The sequence below is a fragment of the Sminthopsis crassicaudata genome, chromosome 1, assembly GCF_048593235.1.
Source record: "Sminthopsis crassicaudata isolate SCR6 chromosome 1, ASM4859323v1, whole genome shotgun sequence".
NCBI classification, from domain to species: domain Eukaryota; kingdom Metazoa; phylum Chordata; class Mammalia; order Dasyuromorphia; family Dasyuridae; genus Sminthopsis; species Sminthopsis crassicaudata.
Genome location: NC_133617.1, coordinates 27,131,112 through 27,152,389, shown reverse-complemented (window position 1 = coordinate 27,152,389; position 21,278 = coordinate 27,131,112). Strand labels below are relative to the sequence as shown.

Genomic DNA, 21,278 nt, shown 5'->3' with positions numbered 1-21,278 from the left:
CTGTGCATACCCTTTGACCCAGCAGTGCTACTACTGAGCTTATATCCCATAGAAATACTGAGAAGGGGAAAGGGACCTGTATGTGCCAAAATGTTTGTGGCAACTCTTTTTGTAGTAGCTAGAAACTGGAAGATGAATGGATGTCCATCAATTGGAGAATGGTTGGGTAAATTATGGTATATGAAGGTTATGGAATATTATTGCTCTGTAAGAAATGACCAGCAGGAGGAATACAGAGAAGCTTGGAGAGACTTACATCAACTGATGCTGAGTGAAATGAATAGAAACAGAAGATCGCAGTACACTTCAATGTTGTATGAAGATGTATTCTGATGGAAGTGGATATCTTCAACATAAAAAAGATCTAACTCACTTCCAGTTGATCAATGATGGACAGAAACAACTATACCCAGAGAAGGAACACTGGGAAGTGAATGTAAATTGTTAGCACTACTGTCTATCTACCCAGGTTACTTATATCTTCGGAATCTAATACTTAATGTGCAACAAGAAAATGGTATTTACACACATATATTATATCTAGGTTATATTGTAACATATGTAAAATGTATAGGATTGCCTGTCATCAAGGGGAGGGAGTAGAGGTAGGGAGGGGATAATTTGGAAAAATGAATACAAGGGATAATATTTAAAAAAATTACTCATGCATATATACTGTGAAAAAAATTATAAATAAAAAATAAACAAATAAATAGATATACCATCATATCATCTGTAAGTAGTGATAATTTTATTTTCTCATTGCCTATTGTGATTCCTGGGATTTTAGAACAATATTGAATAGTAATTGATGATAACAGACATCTTTGTTTCATCTCTGATCTTACTGGGAAAGCTTCAAGCTTATGTCCATTACACATAATGCTTGCTGAAGGTTTTAGATAGATGCTACTTATCTTTTTAAGGAAAACTCCATTTACTCCTATGCTCTCTGATGTTTTTATTAGGAGTGTGTATTGTATTTTGTCACATTCTTTTTCTACAACTATTGAGATAATCATATGATTTGCTAGTTTTATTATTATAGGGTCAGTTATACTGATATATTCCCTTATATTGAACCAGTTTTACATTCCTGATATAAATTCCACTTGGTTTTAGTGTATTATCCTCATGATAAATTGCTGCGATCTCTTTGTCAATATTTATTTAAGATTTTTACATTAATATTTATTAAGGAAATTGGTCTACATACTTTTTCTCTCTTTCAATTCTTCCTAACTTAGGTAGCAATACATTATCTGAGTCATAAAAGGAATTTGGTAGGACTCCTTTTTTGCTTAATTTTTTAAAATAGTTTACATAGTATTGGAATTGTTATTTAAATATTTGGTAGAATTCACTTTTAAATCCATCTTGTCCCTGTAGATTTTTTTCTTAGAGAATTCACTGAAGACTTCAATTTCTTTTTTCCAAAATGGGAGTGTTTAAGTACTTTATTTCCTCTCCTGGCAATCTGGGCAATTTATATTTTTGTAACTATTCATTCACTTTACTTAGTCAGATTTATTGGCATACAATTGAACAAAATAGCTCCTAATTATATTTTTAATTGGTGGTTAATTTATATTTTAATTTTTGATGGTGGTAATTTGGTTTTCCTCTTTAAAAAAAATTAACCAAAGGTTTATGTATTTTATTGTGGTTTTTTCATAAAACCAGCTTTTAATTTTATTAATTCAATAGTTTCTGCTTTCAATTTTATTAACCTCTCCTTTGGTTTTCAGAATTTATAATTTGGTATGTAATTGGGAGCTTTTAACTTGTTCTTTTCTAACTTTTTTAGTTTCATGCCCAATTCATTGATCTGTTCTTTCTCTATTTCATTCATATAAGCGTTTACAGATACAAAATTTCCTCTAAGAATTGCTTTGGTTGCATCCCATTAATGTTGGTGTTTTGTTTCATTATTGTCTTCCAATTTTATAAAATTATTGTTTCTGTGATTTCTTTTTTGACCCACTCATTCTTTAAGATTAGATTATTTAATTTCCAATTTATTTTAACCTATCTTTCCATTCCATTTTATTACACATAATTTTTATTACATCATGGTCTGAAAAGGATGCATTTAATATTTCTGTTTGTCTGAATTTTATGAGGTTTATATGCTTTAATAATTGAACAATTTTTGTGTAGATGCCATATACTGTTGATAAAAAAAGATATATTTCTTTCTACCCCATTCCATTTTCTCCAAGGGTCTATCGTATCTAACTTTTCTAAAACATATTAATTTCCTTCTTTCTTATTTATTTTGTGGTTATATTTATATAGTTTTAGAGAGACACATTGAGGTCCTCCACTAATATAGTTTTGCTCATCTATTTCTTAACTTCTCTAAGAATCTGGGTGCTATACCACTTTGTGCATAAATGGTCAGTATTAATATTATTTCATTGTCTCTGGTACCTTCTAGCAAGATATAGTTTCCTTTCCTTTAATTTTATCTATTTTCATCTTTTTTGTTTTGCCTGGGATCAAGATTGATCCAACTGCTTTTTTACCTCAGCTGAAACATTATATATTCTGCTCCAGCTTTTTAACCTATTCTCTGTGTGTATCTCTCTGTTTTAAATATGTTTCTTGTAAACATATTGGAGGATTCTAATTTTTAATCCATTTTGCTACCATTTTCTGGAAGAATTCATCACATTCATATTCAGAGTTATAAGTACTAACTGTATATTTCTTATATCCTATTTCTCCCCATTTAACCTTTTTTCTTTCCTTTCTCCCTGTCCCTTCTGACCAGTGTTTCGTTTCTAACCACCACCTCCCTCAGTCTTCCCTCCCTTCTATCACCCCTGCCTCCTCCCCTGTTATTTTTAAAGCAATAATCAGTATGAACCTGCTGGGGTCTTGATAGGGCACCAACATTTTTAGGTCATTGCTAGCACTGGCCATGCAACAGATGCAGAAACAATTGACTACAATTCCTTTTCAACAAGACTAATAGTTATTATACCTTATCATCTGTAGTTGTAAGGGACCTCAGGGGCCAAAGAGTCCGATCCATTTTTTCTACAAGAGAGGAAAGGAGTCCATGGAAGTAAAGAGACAGGGTAATTGAAATAGGAAGCTACTAGATTAAAAAGATTCTTCTTCTACCCACTTACTAACAAGGGCTATGTCACTCGAATCTATTTCTGCTTCATTCATTCCATAAGAATTTGTCTTGAAAACTGATTTCAATTCACAACATAGCATTTTCACTCTTTTTGTTGTTTGCTTGCATTTTTTCTTTTTGTTTCCTTTTTGATCTGATTTTTCTTGTGCAGAAAAATAATTGTATAAATATGTTTACATATATTGGATTTAACATATATTTTAACATGTATAACATATATTAGATTACTTGCCATATAGGGGAAGAGGTGATGGGAAGGGGGGAAATTTGGAGCACAAGGTTTTGCAAGGGTTAATATTGAAAAATTATCCATGTATATGTTTTGAGAATAAAAAGCTTTAATAAAAAACAAAAAAAGAAAATTGATTTCAGCATGTTTCATGCAATGTGTTCTAAATGGAAAAAAATTGCTTGTTTTTTTTTAACATTAGAATCAAACCTTATAAAATAGGTATTTCTTAAGCCAAACTCACAATGGAGAAAGCTATTCTGTATTCAAGAAAGCACTGAACTATTAAGAAATTTGATCTCTTCCAAATACCTAAAGCAATTCAAGCTAGACTTCCAGAGAGCCTAATGGAACTTCCAAAAGCATAGCTAACAATGATCTCTGATGAGTAAAAAAAAAAAAAAGAGAGAAAAAAAAGAAAAAAGAAAAAAATTGTTTGGATGTAAAAAACTATCATCAAATTTCTGGAAGAGACCATTTGGTCTAATCTACTCATGAACACAATTTTAGAAATCATAGATTTTTGAGTTCAGAGAGAACAGAGGATCCCAGACCTAAAACTGGAAGGGTCCCCAGAAGTTACCTATGCAAACCCCTTCCAAAATGACTAAATAACTTATCTAGGACACATAAAAAGAACCAGATATGGAATTTAAATCTGGGTGTTCTGACTTCAGATGAAGTGCTTTTCCCACTGTCCTTTTTAGGAAAATCTATGCCAGCCCCTTCTCAGTTTAAAGATTAGTTAATCAAAGGTCAGACAAGTTTAATTTACCAAGAACAGAGGCAGATTTCAAACCTAGAACTTGTGTCTTTCTAGTAAAACATGCTCTATAACACTTTTCATAAATGGTGGCCCTTCCTTGGTGAGCTATGCCCCAAGACAGCCCATTCTATAGTCGGCAAGTTCGTTTTTCTCTATTTTCTTTATATTAAAACTATACTTGGCTCTTTAACTTCCCATTTACTACAGATTTCACCCTCTTCAGTCAAGGAAGTGATCTCCCTCTTTCACTTAAGGATCCTCCAGACACTTCATTGGTTCATAGAATCAGGAAGGGACTTTAAAGGTAATCTGTTCAACCATCTCATCTTACAGATGAGGAAACTGAAGCTCAGAAAGATGAAGTGGCTTACTCACAGATTACAGAGTTGGGGCCAAACAAAATGAACCGATGGAGCAGCCCAGCCTTTCTCCTCCAATGCAGAACTTTGCCAACCCCATTCTAATAAGAACTTCTGTACACCCAGCACAGTGACTGACCCTAAGGAAGTATTCATGGAAACTTACTGACTTCATGCCAACATTATCTGTACCACATCTTGCCTTCAAATTATCATTGATGTTTATCCTTCATTCTCAAAGAGGACCAGGACTTCAGGGAGGTGTCCTGACATGCAAGTGAATTGGATGTGAGAAGAGGAGACTCTCTTCTCCAGAGTCCTCTAGGTCCAGTGGAAAGATACTGATCAAATACCTTTTTTTGCTAAAGAATTGAGGTTAAGTGACTTGCTCAGGGTCACACAGCTAGGAAGTGTCAAGTTCTGAGGTTAGATTTGAACTCAGGTCCTCCACATCTTTAACAAGTTTCAGTTTGACGAGGCAATGCCCAATCCGTGATTAAGGTTAGGTAAAAATGAGGTAGAGAATAGCCTCTTACCTAGTGAAAAAAAATTGGAGAGGGGAACATCCTTGGAAGTTTCAAATCAAAAATGTACAAGGAGAGAGCGAGAGTGAGAAAGTGAGTGAGAGAGAGAGTGAGAGAGAGCAAGAGTGAGTGAGAGAGGGAGGGGGGAAGGGGAGAGAGACGAGGAGGAAGAGACGGGGAAGGGGAAGGGAGAGGAAGAGAGGGGAGGGATGAGGGAGAAAGGGAGGGAGGGGAGGAGAAGAGAGGAGGAGAAAAAGGGAGGGAAGAAATGAAAGAAAAGAAACAAAGAAACAAAGAAAATGAAAGAAAAAGAAAAAGAGGGAGGAAGAAGGAAATTAAAAAGATAAAAGAGGAAGAAAATGAAATTAAAAGAGGGAGAAAGAAAAAAGGAAGAAAGAAGGAAAGAAGGAAAGAAAGAAAAGGAGGAAAGAAAGCAAGGTGTGGTGGCCAGTTATTGCTCATAGAGGTTGTTTGTACTGGCACATAGTAAGTGCTTAATAAATGTTGATTTGTTGATTGATTGAAAGTATAATAATTAGCAAGGCAAGTATCTGGGCACTGGTGCTTTTGAAGCACTTGGCATTTATTAGGCATAAATTGACACACAAGAATATGGAAAGAGTACTTGGGGATATTTTTTTTCCTTAGCAACATAGATGTAGACATAGCAAGAGCACACACAGCCATACACATGCTTACTCACATTTTCCCACACTCAGACATTTTACCCTGTTTTTTTCATTAGGGTCAATTTTTTAAAAATACAAAAAAAAAAAAAAAAAGCAATGTGAAGAGGGGAAACAACACAGATTTGAGTATCAATAAAATAAAAAGCTCTCAACCAGCAGATACACTGGTTTTATTACCTGTTATTAATTAGAATTCCTATTTATAAATAAATAGTACCAGTAAAATATTACATCTGAAGAACCCTGCAATAGTTTTACTTACATTTTTTTTTACCATTTTATGCTCTTTTAAAAAAAATCCCCCACACACACACCACAACACCACACACCCCCACCATCCAATACAGTTTGTTTCCTTTTGGCATTGCTGTGGTTTCTTTGGAAAGAGAATTTGAAAAGAAGAGTGTCTTGTAAAGTCTTCTTCCATTACTGCAGATAGGTTCAGTGGGTTGAAGGGCAGGGGAGAGAGGCCGAAATCTCCACTGGTTTGCTTTTTGGTCAGCGGCTGCATTTTGGCTTTTCTGTCTCTTCCATCAACTCCTGAGCTGGTGGTCCTCTTCTGATCAACGTTCTTCCCCAGTAGAAACCGATCACTTTCCATTTTTCCCCCCAAAGCAACACATTTGTCTTCAGCCCACACTATGAACAGGGAAGAGGAAAAGAGATGGGGTCTTTGGAAAAGAAACCTCACCAGGCTGAGACAGGAGTGGCTTCCTTAGTCCCATTGGCAAGTCAAAAGGAGAGTGTCCTGTTTTTATTATAAAGATCAAACACAAGAGGAGCCAGGTTGTGTTCGACATTTGCAGAAATGTCATGTGTCAGAGGTAGGTACCTAAATTTTCTTGATCAAGGGGAGTTTGGATCTTTTGGGAAGGAGAGGAAGAAGCCAGAGATGATTGGGGAGAAAAAAAAAACAATCCATACACAAGTACATGTTGGAACACATCCTGTCTAGGTCTCTCCCCAAAAACGGACCAGGTCCCTTTAAGAGAATAGAGAAAAAATATATTATCATTTATTATATAACAATGTTAACATTAACACCAAGGGATCCGGACCAGGAAATGAAACATCCAAGGCATTGGGATGTTGAACTAACTCTGTGATAAGAGAGTCAACGGGAGATGGGAAGAATATCCGAAGACCAGAAGGAAGACACTAGAATGTAAGCTCTGAGGACAGAACTTTTTTTTCCTTTTCTTTCCTTTTTTTAAATCTGTCTCTGTATCACCAGCACCTAGCACAGTGCCTTATACATAGTAGGCACTTTTTAAAGGATTCTTAGCTTGATTTGTTGAATATGTTTTGAGCAGAGTCGCAATGAGAACACACACCCAAACCAGTGCTTGGGGCAAGTGGCAAGAAAGGTCAATATCAGTTATCAAGAGTTTGGGGGGAAAGGGGAAGACAAGGACCCTGAAACATTGCCATTGGTGAAGCTACTGCTGGAAAGATGATGGTCATCAGGGGACAAAGGAAAAGGCGAAAGGAGCTCATGGAAGTCTCAGATCAGGAATACTTTATTATCTGTATGGATATCCTCAGCTCCTAACACAGTGCCTGGTACATAGTAGGCACTTTAATTAATGTCTCCCCCATTAGAATGCGAGTTTCTTGAGGTTGCTGGGTTGTTTTCACCTTTCTTTGTATCCTCAGCAATTAACACAGTGTTAATTAGCACTTTGTAAGCACTTAATGAATGTTTGTTGACTTGAAGTGTTGATTGATTGACTTCAAGAGATGGCTATGCCCTCTAAACCAGGGCACCTAGGAGCCAAGCTCTGGTTGTCCTACCCTAGTTACAGCTCTGGTTTTGCGATGCAGAAACACAGCTCGGGCCTCAGGGAAGACACAGAAGGTGGGTTGGAAGGTGAGAGAGGGAATCACGGAGCAGATTTGTTTTTTCAGTGGGGTTGGATTTTTTTGAGTTTTTGAAACAAAACAAAGAAGTCACATTTTTTGAATTGTGGTTTCAAATCAGCGTCCAATTGGCGCAAAGGCCCACTTTGAGGAAATCTTGCCAAGTGAGGTTTCTGTCTCTCATTCTCCCTTGTCTTTCATTTCTGCCATCAAAGTCCCTTGCTCAGTCTTAGCTGTTCTCACTCCACTCTGGCACCATGCCCACCCCATGGACAGAGTGGTACTGATGAGGAGAGAGGGTTCGCGGTACCCCGTGGGAGTACAGGAACTCGGCAGGCTGTATGCTGCCGGGGGACTGGAGGCTGGTCTGCGGCCCACACTGCCGAACCACGGGCTGATGGGAGACGGACGTCTGGTGCTGAAACATGCTCTCCCCAAGCTGGGGGGAGTTGTGATTGGCCACCCCAGCCAAACGGGGCACCAAGGGCCCCGAAGTGAAGTGGGCTGAGAAATGCTGGTAGGGGAGTCTATCCACAGACTGCATGGCGGTCACTGTACAGCTGCTGTATGAAGGCATGGCAGGCCACGTATTACAGCTAATGTCTTCCAGGCTGGGCACGGAGTCTGTGGGGGGAGCAGAGCTGGCATACATGCAGGCTTGGCGTTGGGCAGACTCAGTCCTGTAGGAGGGATTCAGCCCCTGCTGCTGGGAGTAACTGGACCGATAGAAGGGATCCTCTTCAGTGGGGGACGTCTCCATGTAGGGCTTTTTGTAGGGATGATCAGTGGTGGAACATTCCTCATCTGATAAAAAGACAAGAAATTGAATATACCGACACCCAATGAACTGAACAAAGGGTAGTAAGAGATAATGATAACAACCCTCAGTATGGGCTGGCTAAGAGATAAGCAGAAGTATTCAGTAATCATAGGACCACAGGACCACAGTAATCACTTATATCACTTATAGCTCAGGGATCATCCAGTCTAAAATCACTTACTTTATAATAGATGAGGATGAGCCCTAGAAAGGTTAAGTCATTTAATGCCCAAGGACCCGCAGGCTGAAAAGCCATGATTGTAGCAAAAGGCCACTAGTTTGTTAGGAAATTAGGGTTTGAGTCTGCTTCTGTTGTCACAATGGCTATTTCTACTGTGTTACCTGTTACTTGGGAAAAGGTCATTCCTTAGATTATCTAGCTCTCATTTTTGCAGTTGTGGAAACCAAGACCCAAAAAACAAACTAATAAAATCACAGGATTTAGATCTGAAAGAGATGCTTAGAGGCCATGTAGTCCAATTTTACAGATGAGGAAACTGAGTCCCAAGGTCACTCAAGACCTAAGCAAGAGATTTAGAACTGGAAGGGACCTCAAAGGCACAGAATTAGTTAAGACACAAAGCCAAACTCATATCATAGATTAGCAACAAAAGTGGCTTAAAATCCAGGTGTCCTAAACCAGTTTTTGTTTTCTGATTGTTTTCCCATTTTACCACATAGGAGTTGGAAATTATAGATGCATCAACAAGCACCCAAGATATTCCAGATCCTGAACTAAGCAAGAGGTATATAATAATAGAAGCAATTTTACTATCATAAGATTTAAAGAAAGGAAGAACTTTGAAGATTGTCTAGTTCATTCAACCTTGTCTGATAATTTACAACTCAGCTCTTCACCAGCTAGGCCCATCCTATCTTTCCAGTCTTCATATACTTTTACCCCCATCCACAGACTTCAGCCTTCTCAGCCTAACTTATGATCTTCATCCCCTGCCCCATTTTTCATTCCCATGATTTTGAGTTGCATTTGATGCCTTTTTCTGATCTCTGAACTCCTGGCTTTCAAGATTCCCAGTTCAGGTACCTCATTGAATCAAAAGATTCTTGGGGCTTCCAGATGTTGATACTTTCTCCTCAAAGATTATCTAATAACTACTATTTGCATCTGTATATGTTATCATTCAATTGTGTCTAGCACAGTTATTGAATTATATTGAATCTTAGAATCCCAAGCACTAAAAGGGTCAACAGCAAAAATGAATTAAGACAGTTCAGCTCCATCAATCAAGCCAATACACTGTGTTTCAATCTGTCCTCACTTACCCTAAATCTCTCTCGTACCCCAATGGGTGTATATCAGAGGTAAAAATTCAATGAGAGCTATAGTTACTTGTCTTGCAATTTTTGCATTTTTCTTGAATAAACTGACATGGATGAATATAAGGTAGGGTAGGGGCCAGACTTTTGCCTTTCTTTGTATCCCCAATGCTTAGCACAATGCCTAATCACAATAAGAGCTTAATCAATATCTGTTGGTTGGCTAATTGAACTCAGATCTTCACCTCAACAGGAATAAAGTGACCTCTTGATAGAAAATAAAGCCTTCCACATTCTTGCCTTTGAACAGAAACTTGGGATTTTGCAGGTTGGTTCAGAGAGCATCCTTGCAAGTCTGTGATCTAAGACTTTTGGAGGGCAGGGTGTGGTAGCAGGAAAAAAATCAGAGAATCTGGGTTCAAACCCTGATATTACTACTCACCACTTGTATAACTATGGGCAAATCACTAAATCTCTTTGGGCCTTTAGTTTCCTCATTTGTAAAATAAGGGCAGATGGATCTACATCAACCAATTAACCAATATAACAGTGAAAAATCAACAAGTATTGGGTTGTTCCTGTGTGCCAAATACTTTACTAAACTTTGGGAATACAAAGAAATATAAAATTTCTATTGCTGCCCTCAAAAACTTTATATTAATGGGGAAATTGTGTATCTAAGTGGGTATATACAAGAAAAGGGAATGTAGGCAGTACAGTGAATAGAGCCCTAGACCTGGAGCTCGAATTTGGCCTCAGACACTCAAGTGGAAAAGTTATTTTATTTGAGGTAGCTCAGTTTCCTCATCTGTAAAAGTGAACTAGAGAGGAAGGAAATGGCAAACCACTCTAGTATCTTTGCTTAGAAAACCCCAAAGAAGTCACGAGGAGCTGGACACAAGTGAATAATAACATATAAAGATGCACATATAGTAGGCATTATGTAATCTTTGAAAAAAGAGTATCAGCAGCTGGAAGCACCAAAATTCAAGGTGGTACTTGAACTGGGAATCTTGAAAGTCAGGGATTCAGAGATCAGAGAAAGGCACCCATGTCATGGGGGCCTTTGGCTCCACCAGGGCTTGGAAAACTGCCTTATCCACAAATGACAGCAGTAGTTCATTTTGATGCTCATAAAATGGAAGCTTATTCAACCAAATTTAACTTAAGAGCCAAAGGCTTGGGTGAGATCAGGCTGAATATCCTGCTATTGGTTATTCCCTTTCAGTACAAGATACATCTAGGGAGGACCCAGGAAACTAAAGCATCTAGAAAAAAATGAAAATTTCTGACAGTTGGGAGAGAGGAAAGAAGAAAATTCGAGGAGAGGAGATGAAGGGAAAGGAGAAGAGAGGAGAGGAGGGAAGAGGAGAAAAGTGGAGAAGGGAGGAGAAATGATAAAAACCCATAGCTCTGAATTTTTCCATTGTTGCTTGAGTTAAAAACCATCAAAATTTTCCATTTAAACAGGCATTTCCCCTTCTCGATAATAGAGAATACAGTTGCAGAGTACCCTTTGTTGGGGGAGGAGGAGAGAAATACTACTCAAAAGTTTCTGATCCCCTTCCAAATCTGCTATAAGTAAAAGGCTAGCACACATTTTAGGAAAATTGTAAAATTATCTATTCCTGTCTTTAATTTCCCAGACATCCGATTCTGAACCTTAGCAGAATGAAATAGCAGCTGCCCCCATTCACACTAGCCATTGACCATCTCATATCCTCTCTAGCTCAGAATCAAGTCCATGGGGGAAAAAATGAGGGTATATATATATATCACTTCATCTCTTTCTGTGCCTCAATTTCCTTGTTTGTAAAGAGGAAATAGAAAAAAAAATCTACCTCACAAGATAGTCACAATATTAAATGTCATTGTGCAGACGAAGCACTTTGCAAAAAAATAATTTAACATATTATTAAAATTGTTCAAATAAGTTCCTTTTTTTCCTCCAGAGAGGGTGGGAAACTAGAGAGAGTGGGTTAGGTCTGTTTATCTTTTGGTTATCTGAGAGTAATTAGGATCACTATTTTTCAAAGAATATCAAAAAATGGATGCCTAATAAAACCAATATGAAGTAAGAACTGAATCAGAAGTCACTTCAGGACCCCAAAGAAACTCAGACTCATCATTATAAAGATAAATTTTCATTTTACAATATTGAAAAAGAAATGGATCTGATTTGGATTCTAGATAAATAGAAATTCTAAAATACAGAACATGTTGGAATGGAGTATAAATTCTAGAATGTTTGAACCATAACCATAAGAGTTCTTAAAACAGAAAATATCAAAGTTAAGATTTCTAGATCAAAGGATGATCAGCTAGGCAGAAATTTAGAATACAAAAGATCAAAGCTAACAGGACCTTAAACATGGAATATCAGTGCTCAGTAAAAGTATAGTATCTGTAATATCTGAGCTTAGAGGGGTTGTAGAGCACGGAATATCAGTGTTTGGAAGAGTTGTAGAACATAGAATATCAGAGCTCAGAGGGACTGTAGAATATGGAATATCAGAGTCAGAGGGCCTATAGAATATAAAACATAGAATATCAGAACTCAGAATGGTTAAAGAACATAGAATATCAGAGCTGTAGAACCTGGAATATTAGAGTGGAGAGAGAGGTTGGAACTTGAAAGGGAAGCATTAAATGTCAAAAATGAAGGGTCTTAAAACCGAAGGACAGAATAATGAGAGCTAGTATTTCTAAAGTTATTTGCAGATTTGCAGAACACTTCACAAAAGTCCCAACAATTCTGGAAAGTTTAGAATATGAACTCCTTATGAGCAAATTGTCATCTGCCTTTCTTTGTATCCCTAAGCACAGTGTCAGGCACATCTGTTGTTGTTCAGAGATTTTTCAGTTGTGGGATCTTCATGACTTCGTTTGAAGTTGTCTTGGCAGAGATACTGGAGTGGTTTGCCACTTTCTTAGCTCATTTTACAGATAAGGAAACTGAGGCAGACAGGGTTAAGTGACTTGCCCAGAGTCACACAACTAGCAAGGATCTGAGACTGGATTTGAACTCCAGCCCCAATGCTCTATTCACTGCAACACATATGTTCCCTTTTCTCGTATATACCCACTTATCTATATAGTTTCTAAGCCCTCTGATGTATCACCATGCTGAGAGGCACCAGACAAATAGACTGAATTTTAAGTCCCTCAGACTCCGTCATCTTTGGCTCTCCTTTTAAAAAAAGCAAACTCAGTGATGGGTTCCTCACTCACTTTGATGCTTTGAGTGAAAATCTGTCTATGGACTGTCATTGATTCCTTAGATGTGGGCAATGGAGGGGGGAGAAATCAAAACAAGAACGGAGCTGCTCTCACTCCCAGTGGAGGCCAGTGGAGGAGTCCAATAGGGGTCTCTCCCAGGCCCTGGCCCTACTCCCCCTGCTTGATAAAAGACCTTTCCCCTGGCTGGCCCAGTCCACTGGGAGACAGATAGGCAGGAGACAGGAGAGTTGAAACATAAGGGCTCCATGTATCCCTCGGGCCAGCTCTGGCCCTTTCCCATCACAGGGGCCCCAGCTCAGGAGCTCACTGGCAAAGAGATAGTTGTCTCCCCAGTGACAATGAGGGGAAATGAGATAATGGACATGACTGGGGGTGGGGAAACCACCCAGGGAGACATCACTTAACGGGGGTTCCAAACTGGAAGGAAATTTCTGCTGATTCCTTATCACCTTACAACGTGGACGCCCGTGATGAATGGTCTGTAGTTGTCTGGATGCAGAGCAGTGGGAGATGGGCTGGAATGCTGCCTGTCACTTTTCTGGGACAGGCCAGTCAGCGGGGTGAGAAGGGCAGAGATTTCTGAAAAGGTTCAGGCAGCTGGATAGGCATGGAGTCTGTGAAGCACTTCCATGGGGTTGTCCAGCCTCTGCAGAGGCTTCAATCAACAGGCCTTTGTCCTCTCATCTATTGTAAGCTCTTAGACACAGAATGGGAAGGAACCATTGGTATCCTTACTTTTACCTATGGGGAAACTGAGGCACTGAGAGGCAAAATCACTTGCCCAAGGTCATAGTGTCATAATTCTAGAGCTAAAAGAGATTTTAGAGGTTATCAAGTCCAGTTTCCTCCTTTAATGGATGAAGAAACTGAGGCAAAGAGGTTAAATAACTTACCCAAAATCCCATAAGTAGTAAGGAGGCAGAGCCAAGACTGTGATTTGAAACTTAACAACTGGCTCTCTTGAGTCTGAGTTGGTTCCAAGACTCTGATTTGTAACATTTGGCAATTTTCAAAGGTTAAATGTGCATGGTGAAATTTTAACAACCGGCTCTCTTGAGCTAGTCTGAGTTGACTCCAACTCGCCTCCAATTGGAAGACATTTAAGTTAACTGACTCCCAAATCTAAATCCAACAATTTTTCTACTCCCTGCCTCTCCCATCACTAGGCAAAATCATGATTCAGCAGAAACATTTCAGAATTTGAGACTTGAATTTTATCCCAACTCGTCCCGTAATTATTAAACTGTGTGACTCTGAACAAATCATTTACTGTCTCTGAACTTCAGATTCCTTCTGGTAAAAAAAAAAAAAAGAGAGGCTTAACTAAGAGACCTCAAATGTACCTTCCAGCTTGAGGTCTGTGAAACTTTTAATGGCCAGAGGCTCTTAAACTGGATCTTGGGAAAATGTGTCCCAGCTTAATCAAGACAGCAACTTCATAACACTAAGTCTGCATTCATCCATTAGGTATTCCAAGATTTCCAAATGCATTTGGAAGAATTTATTTACATGCACATTACTGTAAATATTTAATCTATAAAAGGCATAGATTTCTTTCTTAAATTCGTCTTCCCCTTTCTTTGGGTCTGGTATTAATTTAATCGACAGTGTTTTATAATTCAAACCTTGTGACTCTTTGTTGGGGCCCCCAGAGACCCCTATCTCGACTCTGGATGGGCCACAATAGAATGGAACTCTAGACCGAGGGCTCCATGGAAGATAAGCAGAAGATAGAAAAGAGGGTGCATTTAAAATGGATCCCCTGCTGGGGTCTTGGAAAGTCCATTTTATCGGGCTCATCTGCTGGGAGAAAGCTCTTGCCTCTCTGCTCTGTAGAACAACCCCGACCAATCACTCAAAGAGGAGCTTCAGAAATGTTTGTGTACATGTGTCAGGAGGAGATATGCTGGGCATGTTGCCAGGGAGCCCTTTCAAGTGATATTGTTCAGGCTTTGAAGCTTGGATCATTCAAATGTGCATCAGGTAAGCTGGGAAACTCTGGGAACAAAGCCTTGATCTGAGGGGAGCCCCACTACAATCTGGAAACAAACCTGGCTTTCCAAGGTGAGGGTAGGGGGGTGAGAGGAGACACATGGTTTCCTCTAGAATCTGGATTCCAAGAGAAAAGTCACACTTTAAACAAAGTCACTTGTTAGGGAGTTGAAAAACAAAAACATGAAAACTACCAGCGGGGATTTGGGAAGCTTATGGGCTTTCTCACATGAAGGAACGACTCATTTTAGCTAAAGAAAAAGTCAAGATAAAGAAGACTGAGGAGTATTCTGCATCTGCAGGCCAGGGATTCGAGTTCAATTGCTCTGTTACCTACCATAAGTCGTTAAATGATAACATGGATGGAGTTCTAGGCCTGGATTCAGAAACACCTGAATTCAAATCCAGTCTCTGACTCTCAAACCTCTGTTTGCCTTATATATACATATGTTTGATATATATTGATATATATACACACATATATATGTATGTATGTATGTGTATATATATTCCAGTATCTTTGCCAAAAACCTCACTACGTTATGGTTTAAGGGTCAACAAAGACACAACTAAATGACTGAACAACAACATTAACTACTATCTGGCACTAGAATGTAAGCTACTTGAGGACAGCTATCATTAATAGGTTATTTCTATTCCCAGCACTGAATACAGAGGAGGTAATTTGTTGAATTAGGTTGGATTGGATTAGAAGCAGAAATGTGCTGGTAAATGTTTAACAACTAGCTCTCTGTGGAGAAAAAAAAAATGTATGCGTGATACACTGTAAAGCTGAAACCACATTTTAACATTTGATCTGACAATAAAACAACAAATCAAGCCCTGATATGTAGCATTTACCAAATTCTGTCGTGTGAATGCTCTCACTGAAAATTTAACAAGCAGCTCTCGAGTCAATTTGAGCTGGCTCCAGCACACCACTGATTGGATATCATTTATCTGGTCCTCCAACTAATTAATAAATGCTGCTTAATTGCTATTTTAAATGACTTTCCCATGATCACAGAGTCTGAAGGACAATTTTAATCTAGCTCCTTTTGCTACCAATCCAGGTGTAGTCCTGTCCACTCTACCAGTGGAGACAAACAATTGACCAGTTCCTTGTTCCTGGGACTGACTTCCTAGATGACATATAATATCCCCATGGTCCATAATGATATTAACAACAGCAGTAACAAGCTGCATTTATGTAGTACTTTGACATCTGAAAAGTTCTATTATTCATTTGATCCACTCAACAATCCTGTGGTCCTATAGATGTTATTAAAAACTTGACTGGGGAACCCTCAGAGAGGGTAAGTGATATACCCATGTTCACACAGCTAATAAATGTCAGAGTTGTTACTAGGGCTCTCGAGACAAAGCCCAGAATTCTATGCCACATAAAAAGGCCACGTCAACTAAAATGCATTTCAGCCAGGGCACAACTATTGCAGCTTTTCTTTGACAATGTAGTTTAACAGGAATAACCCTGGAACAGGAGAGGAAGCAAAGGATAAGGCTTTGAGCTAGTTTCTAGTTCAGCTTTTTTCTGATCTCAGATAAATATTTTCCCTTCCTTGGGCCTCAGTTTCCTCCCTTGGAAAATAGACTTAATGATCTTTCTAAAATGTTTTCCAGATAGTGTTTTAGTAACCAAATGCCTTCATATCTCTTTCTCTTTTTTCTCAGCACAGTGCTTGCACACAACACTTAAGGTGCTTAAGGATGATTGCTGATTGCCAAAATTCTCATCTAACTTTTGGCAGTCATGGTAACTCAAAAATCTATTTCAAATCCTCCAACATGATTGAGGAAAGAAACATTGAATCTGGGAAGGATATAGAGCATCATGGGATAAAATGGGAGCAGAAAGGGAGAAAAGAGAGGGGAAGGGCAATGGGGAGAAAGGATAGTGAGAAAAGAAGGCTTACCTTTTCTCTTGGTGCAATGGTAAATCTGGCCATGCTCCTGGGACAGTGGGTATGGGTTGGGAGGGGGTAGCAAATCCTGGGAGGTACTGGAGACGCCATTCTCACACTGGTACTGGGATCCCAAGTTGGAAGAGGTTGCAAGAACTCGGGCCTCCCCACTAAAGGGGCTATGATTGGCAGTGACCTTCTGTCTCACTGTACTCCTGGGAACCACTGGGTACTCTTTACTGGAAAATAGAGAAGTATTTTTAAATGACTTGATTCATTTTAAGAATGTTGCTCTTTAGAATAGAAAAAATGCAGATAGATGGATGGATGGGTAATAGGTAGGTAGGTAGATAGATAGATAGATAGATAGGACAGTTAAATAGAAAGAAAGAATAGATAAATAGATGGATGGATAGATAATACCTAGAAAGATGTATAGATGAATAGACAGACAGGATTGGCAGATAGATGATAGATAGATAGATAGATAGATAGATAGATAGATAGATAGATAGACAGACTATAGATACACAAAGTACAAATACTGAAAATATGAAAAAATAAAGATGGCCCAGACATTGTCAGTTTCAAAGCTTAAATCCTCCCCTTTCTTCCCAACTAAACAGCGGTATGCATAATGTATCATGGAGAAGGATGCTCGATATGTTGTTTGGCCTTTGTGATAATGTCTTGAATCATTGTGTGAATTGGATTAAAATGAGGCAGAACTGCACAAAATCCTCAGCCTTGATCTCTCTTCCCCAGTCATGCAAGTTTAATGAAAGGGCAAAAGCCAAGATAACTGGTGATGGCCCGGGATGAAGTGGATGACATTTGCCAAGCTCTAAGCATTGCACAGCATCTCCTTCTGCCACCTTCCTGGGCTTTGGAACAAATTGTTTTCACCCTCCTAATATACCAGGAGAAGTCTTCATGTACTTGAGTCCATCAGGGAGGATTACTACTTCTGGTGTGAAGGCTGATGAACCCTTTTTAGGACTGTTCATCCACCTTTGGGGCCCACCTTCACCCAACTCTCAGCTGTGGTTCCAAGAAGTTGCAGCATGCACAGAGTAGCTATAGCCTAGGAAAGGGATCTCAGCAGGCAGGCTATACCAGATTGGGGTAACCAATTGGCCTCAAACTCACCATTGAATTTAGTTTACCCAGACATGAAGTCAGCTGATTCAGTCTTCTACCAGGCCCAAGAAGCCCTGAGTTCAAATGTGGCTCAGGCACTTACTATCTATGTAATCTTGGAGAAATCATTTAATCCTATTTGCCTCAGTTTCCTTGCCTTTAAAATGCTGGAAAAGGAAATAGTCTGTCACTCTAGTATTGAAAAAACAAAAACAAACCAAAAAAACCCAAATGGGATCCTAAGGAATGAGACATGACTTACCAACCACAAAACTGGGAAAATAACATGTTCTACTTTCCAGGCTGTTGTGAGGCTCAAATGAGATTACACATGTAAAGAGCTTTGAAAACCTCTCTAAATTCTCACTATTTATAATTATCTTGTTTGTCCATAGTTGTTTGCATGCCGTGTGAGCTCCTGAAGAGAATGAGCAGCTTGTTTGTTTTTTTTCTTTCCTTTTTATCATCAGGACCTCCTACAGTGCCTGATATGTAGCAGCCTCCTAAATGTTTGTCCACTTGATGACTTGCCCTAGCCATTGAGTAATTAATTATATTTTCCACCACTTCTCAAACTAAGCAATTCCATACCTTCATCCACAAATCATAACCTCTAAGGTGTCTTTCAGCTCTAACTGCTGATGTCATCCTTCTACAGATGGAAATACTGAGGCCCAGACTTGTTCAGGGCCCCCAGGACATTAGATGAAGAAAAAAAACCATGTTGCCCCTCCCTGTGCCCCACTAATATTTACAGGTTTTACTCCTATGAGCTCCTGAAGCATCCACAGGAGATGTGTCCCTTAAGGTCCCCTGGTCTTTAAGAAGGAAGAAAGAATGCTGGGGAAGAGGGGAGAGCAAACAGTTTATTCTGACCTAAAAGGCCCACAGCAAGGGTGCCTCTGGTACTATCTCTGAAGGAGAATATCTCTCTGGAAGCTGTACACTCTTTCTCATCTGCATCTGGCTAGGGTATCCATCAACTAAGTACTAGATTCCCTTCTATGAAGACAGCCTCCAATATCTGGGAGAGCTAGGAGTCAGAAGCTTCAAATTCCATTACTCTAATTGCTGCTGATACACTGAATTATCTTGAGTAATTTACTTTCCCTAAAAATGGTCTCTTCTTCAATCAAATAAGGGAACTGGATTAGGTATTATCTAAACACCCTCCTAGCCCTGATATCCCCTGTTCTGAAGCCTTTCTTAGCTCTGACATCCCCTACTCTAAGGCCCCTCCCAGCCCTGACATTCCTAGCTTTAAGGCCTCTTCCAGCCCTGCTTTCCCCTGTTCTAAAGACTCTCAGCTCTGCCATCCCTTGTTCTAAGGTGTCTCCCAGACCCAACAGCCCCCTGTTCTAATGTCCCTTCCACATTCCCTACAAGATTATCCTTTCTCTTGTTAACTCTATACATTCTAACACTCTGTGATTTAAACATAACCAACAACCAATCCAAAAGAATCACCCTCTAGGGCTAGAAGGCTTAATGGAATGAATTTTGTTTAATGGGCTCAGTCAGATGTGCCTCTAACTCCCACTTTGTATTTTTTTCCATTACACTGCTTGAACTACAAACACACACAAATACACACACATACACACAATATACATACACTCTTTAACTGATGAACCTCCATGGCAATTGTATTCATCCTACTCAGCCACAGAGTCCCAACTGTTGATGTTCCAGCAGAACTGATTGGAGGGGGGGCCTTCTTTTTCTTGAGATGTTTGCTTTTTTTAATTAAGGGAAAATGGCCTGAAAATGTTGGCCCTAAGATTTTACAAGGGAGTGTATCAGCAGGCTTCATGGAATTCTCAAAGTGTAAGTCAACATTGCCAAGCTCCAAAATTATGTTCTGCAAAGACCAAATCCTGTTTCTGATTATCAATGTTCCCCTAAGCATAATGGTGATGGAGGTAAAGTAACCACTCATCCTCGTACAATCCCTCTTTCCATGGGACTCCCTTCTCTATACACCTCAGTCATTAAGCTTTTCACAACCTGGACCCTTCCTATTTCTCCAGGATTCTAATCTTTACTCCCTTCTATACCCTCAGTGATCCAACTACACCAGCACCCCCAGCTACCAGAATGGTCTTTTCTATTCCGACAATTCAGTATGTTTCTAGGATGTATCTATTTATCAGGTTCCTCTCTCTCCCATTTGAATGTGAGCTCCTTGAGAAGGGACTTTTTTGCCTTTCTTTGTAACACCAAAGCTTAGCATAGTGCCTGGAACATAGTAGGTATCTAATAAATGTTTGTTGATTAATTCTTGGGGGCCCTTATCTGATTCTCTTGGAGGCTCAAATTTATGTATCAAAATGGGAGCAGAGGATGTATGTAGATGGAAACAAAGGCAACAAAACAGGGTGAAAATAGATTATTTTTAAAGAACAGAACAGGCTAGGTTTTGATTTGTTTTGTTTTTGCAAAGGATAGGGCAAAGGTTATCATCACATTACTCCAGAGTGGGGCCCAAACTAGATTAAAATGTAATTGGGAAAGTTTAACAAAATAAATAAGAATATACTACAATCTAGATAATGTTAAATTGTGGTTTTCTAAGTCAACATGTGATCACCAGAGATTCATTTCTATTTGTGTCTGATGCCATTTCTCTTGACAGCTAGATAGTAAAATACATAAGAGTGCCTGGGCTATAGTGAAATCCCTTCCTCTCAAGGAGCTCACATTTAAATGGGTGAAGGGAGGAAATTTGTAAATAGATAGGTACATCCTACCAATTTGCCCTCAGACAGTTACTTAGCCAGGGTCAAGTGACCCTGAGCAAGTCACTTGCCTGTTTGCTTCAGTTTCCTATTAAGATAAGCAGGAAAAAGAAATGGCTAGCCATTTCAGTATCTTTACAAAGAAAGCTTCAAATGGGATCACATAGAATCAGACATGATTGAACCACAATGATTGTTGATTGTTGACCATTGGTCGACATCATTTTTGGTAACAAGGACCAAATATTCGTATCCCAAAACTTTTCAGTCACTCGTGAATTCAGTCATGGCATGGAGGACAAAAGACCCTTGTGTGACTTGAACATCTCAAATGCCACACTCCCCACTCTAATGGAAATTGCAAAATCAAAGAATTTGAGAGCTGGCAAAGTGCTCATTCATATACAAAAGGAATCTCCACTATAACGTATCTGTAAAAGTGGTTGTCAAGCCTCTGTTTGTCAAGCTCTATTGAGCCTCTGTTTGTCAAGCTCTGGAGTTAGCTTGTCCCATTTTGGGGCAGCTACTTGGTAGGAAATTGGGTTCGTTTTGATGTCATAGTGTTTGTTT

The 21,278-nt window shown here is 39.1% G+C and overlaps 1 protein-coding gene across 1 annotated transcript in view; it reads right to left on the bottom strand.

Moving 5' to 3' along the window:
- Positions 1-7,020: 7,020 nt before the first annotated feature.
- The window catches only part of TBX5 (T-box transcription factor 5), a 67,612-nt gene continuing 53,354 nt past the window's right edge, over positions 7,021-21,278 (bottom strand). The window contains exons 7-8 of the mRNA XM_074269969.1: positions 16,843-17,069; positions 7,021-8,382 (exon numbers count right to left, since the gene is read on the bottom strand). Of these exons, the coding sequence (XP_074126070.1) occupies positions 7,808-8,382; positions 16,843-17,069 (802 nt within the window). The 3' untranslated portion in view covers positions 7,021-7,807. The remainder of the gene's footprint in view (positions 8,383-16,842; positions 17,070-21,278) is intronic.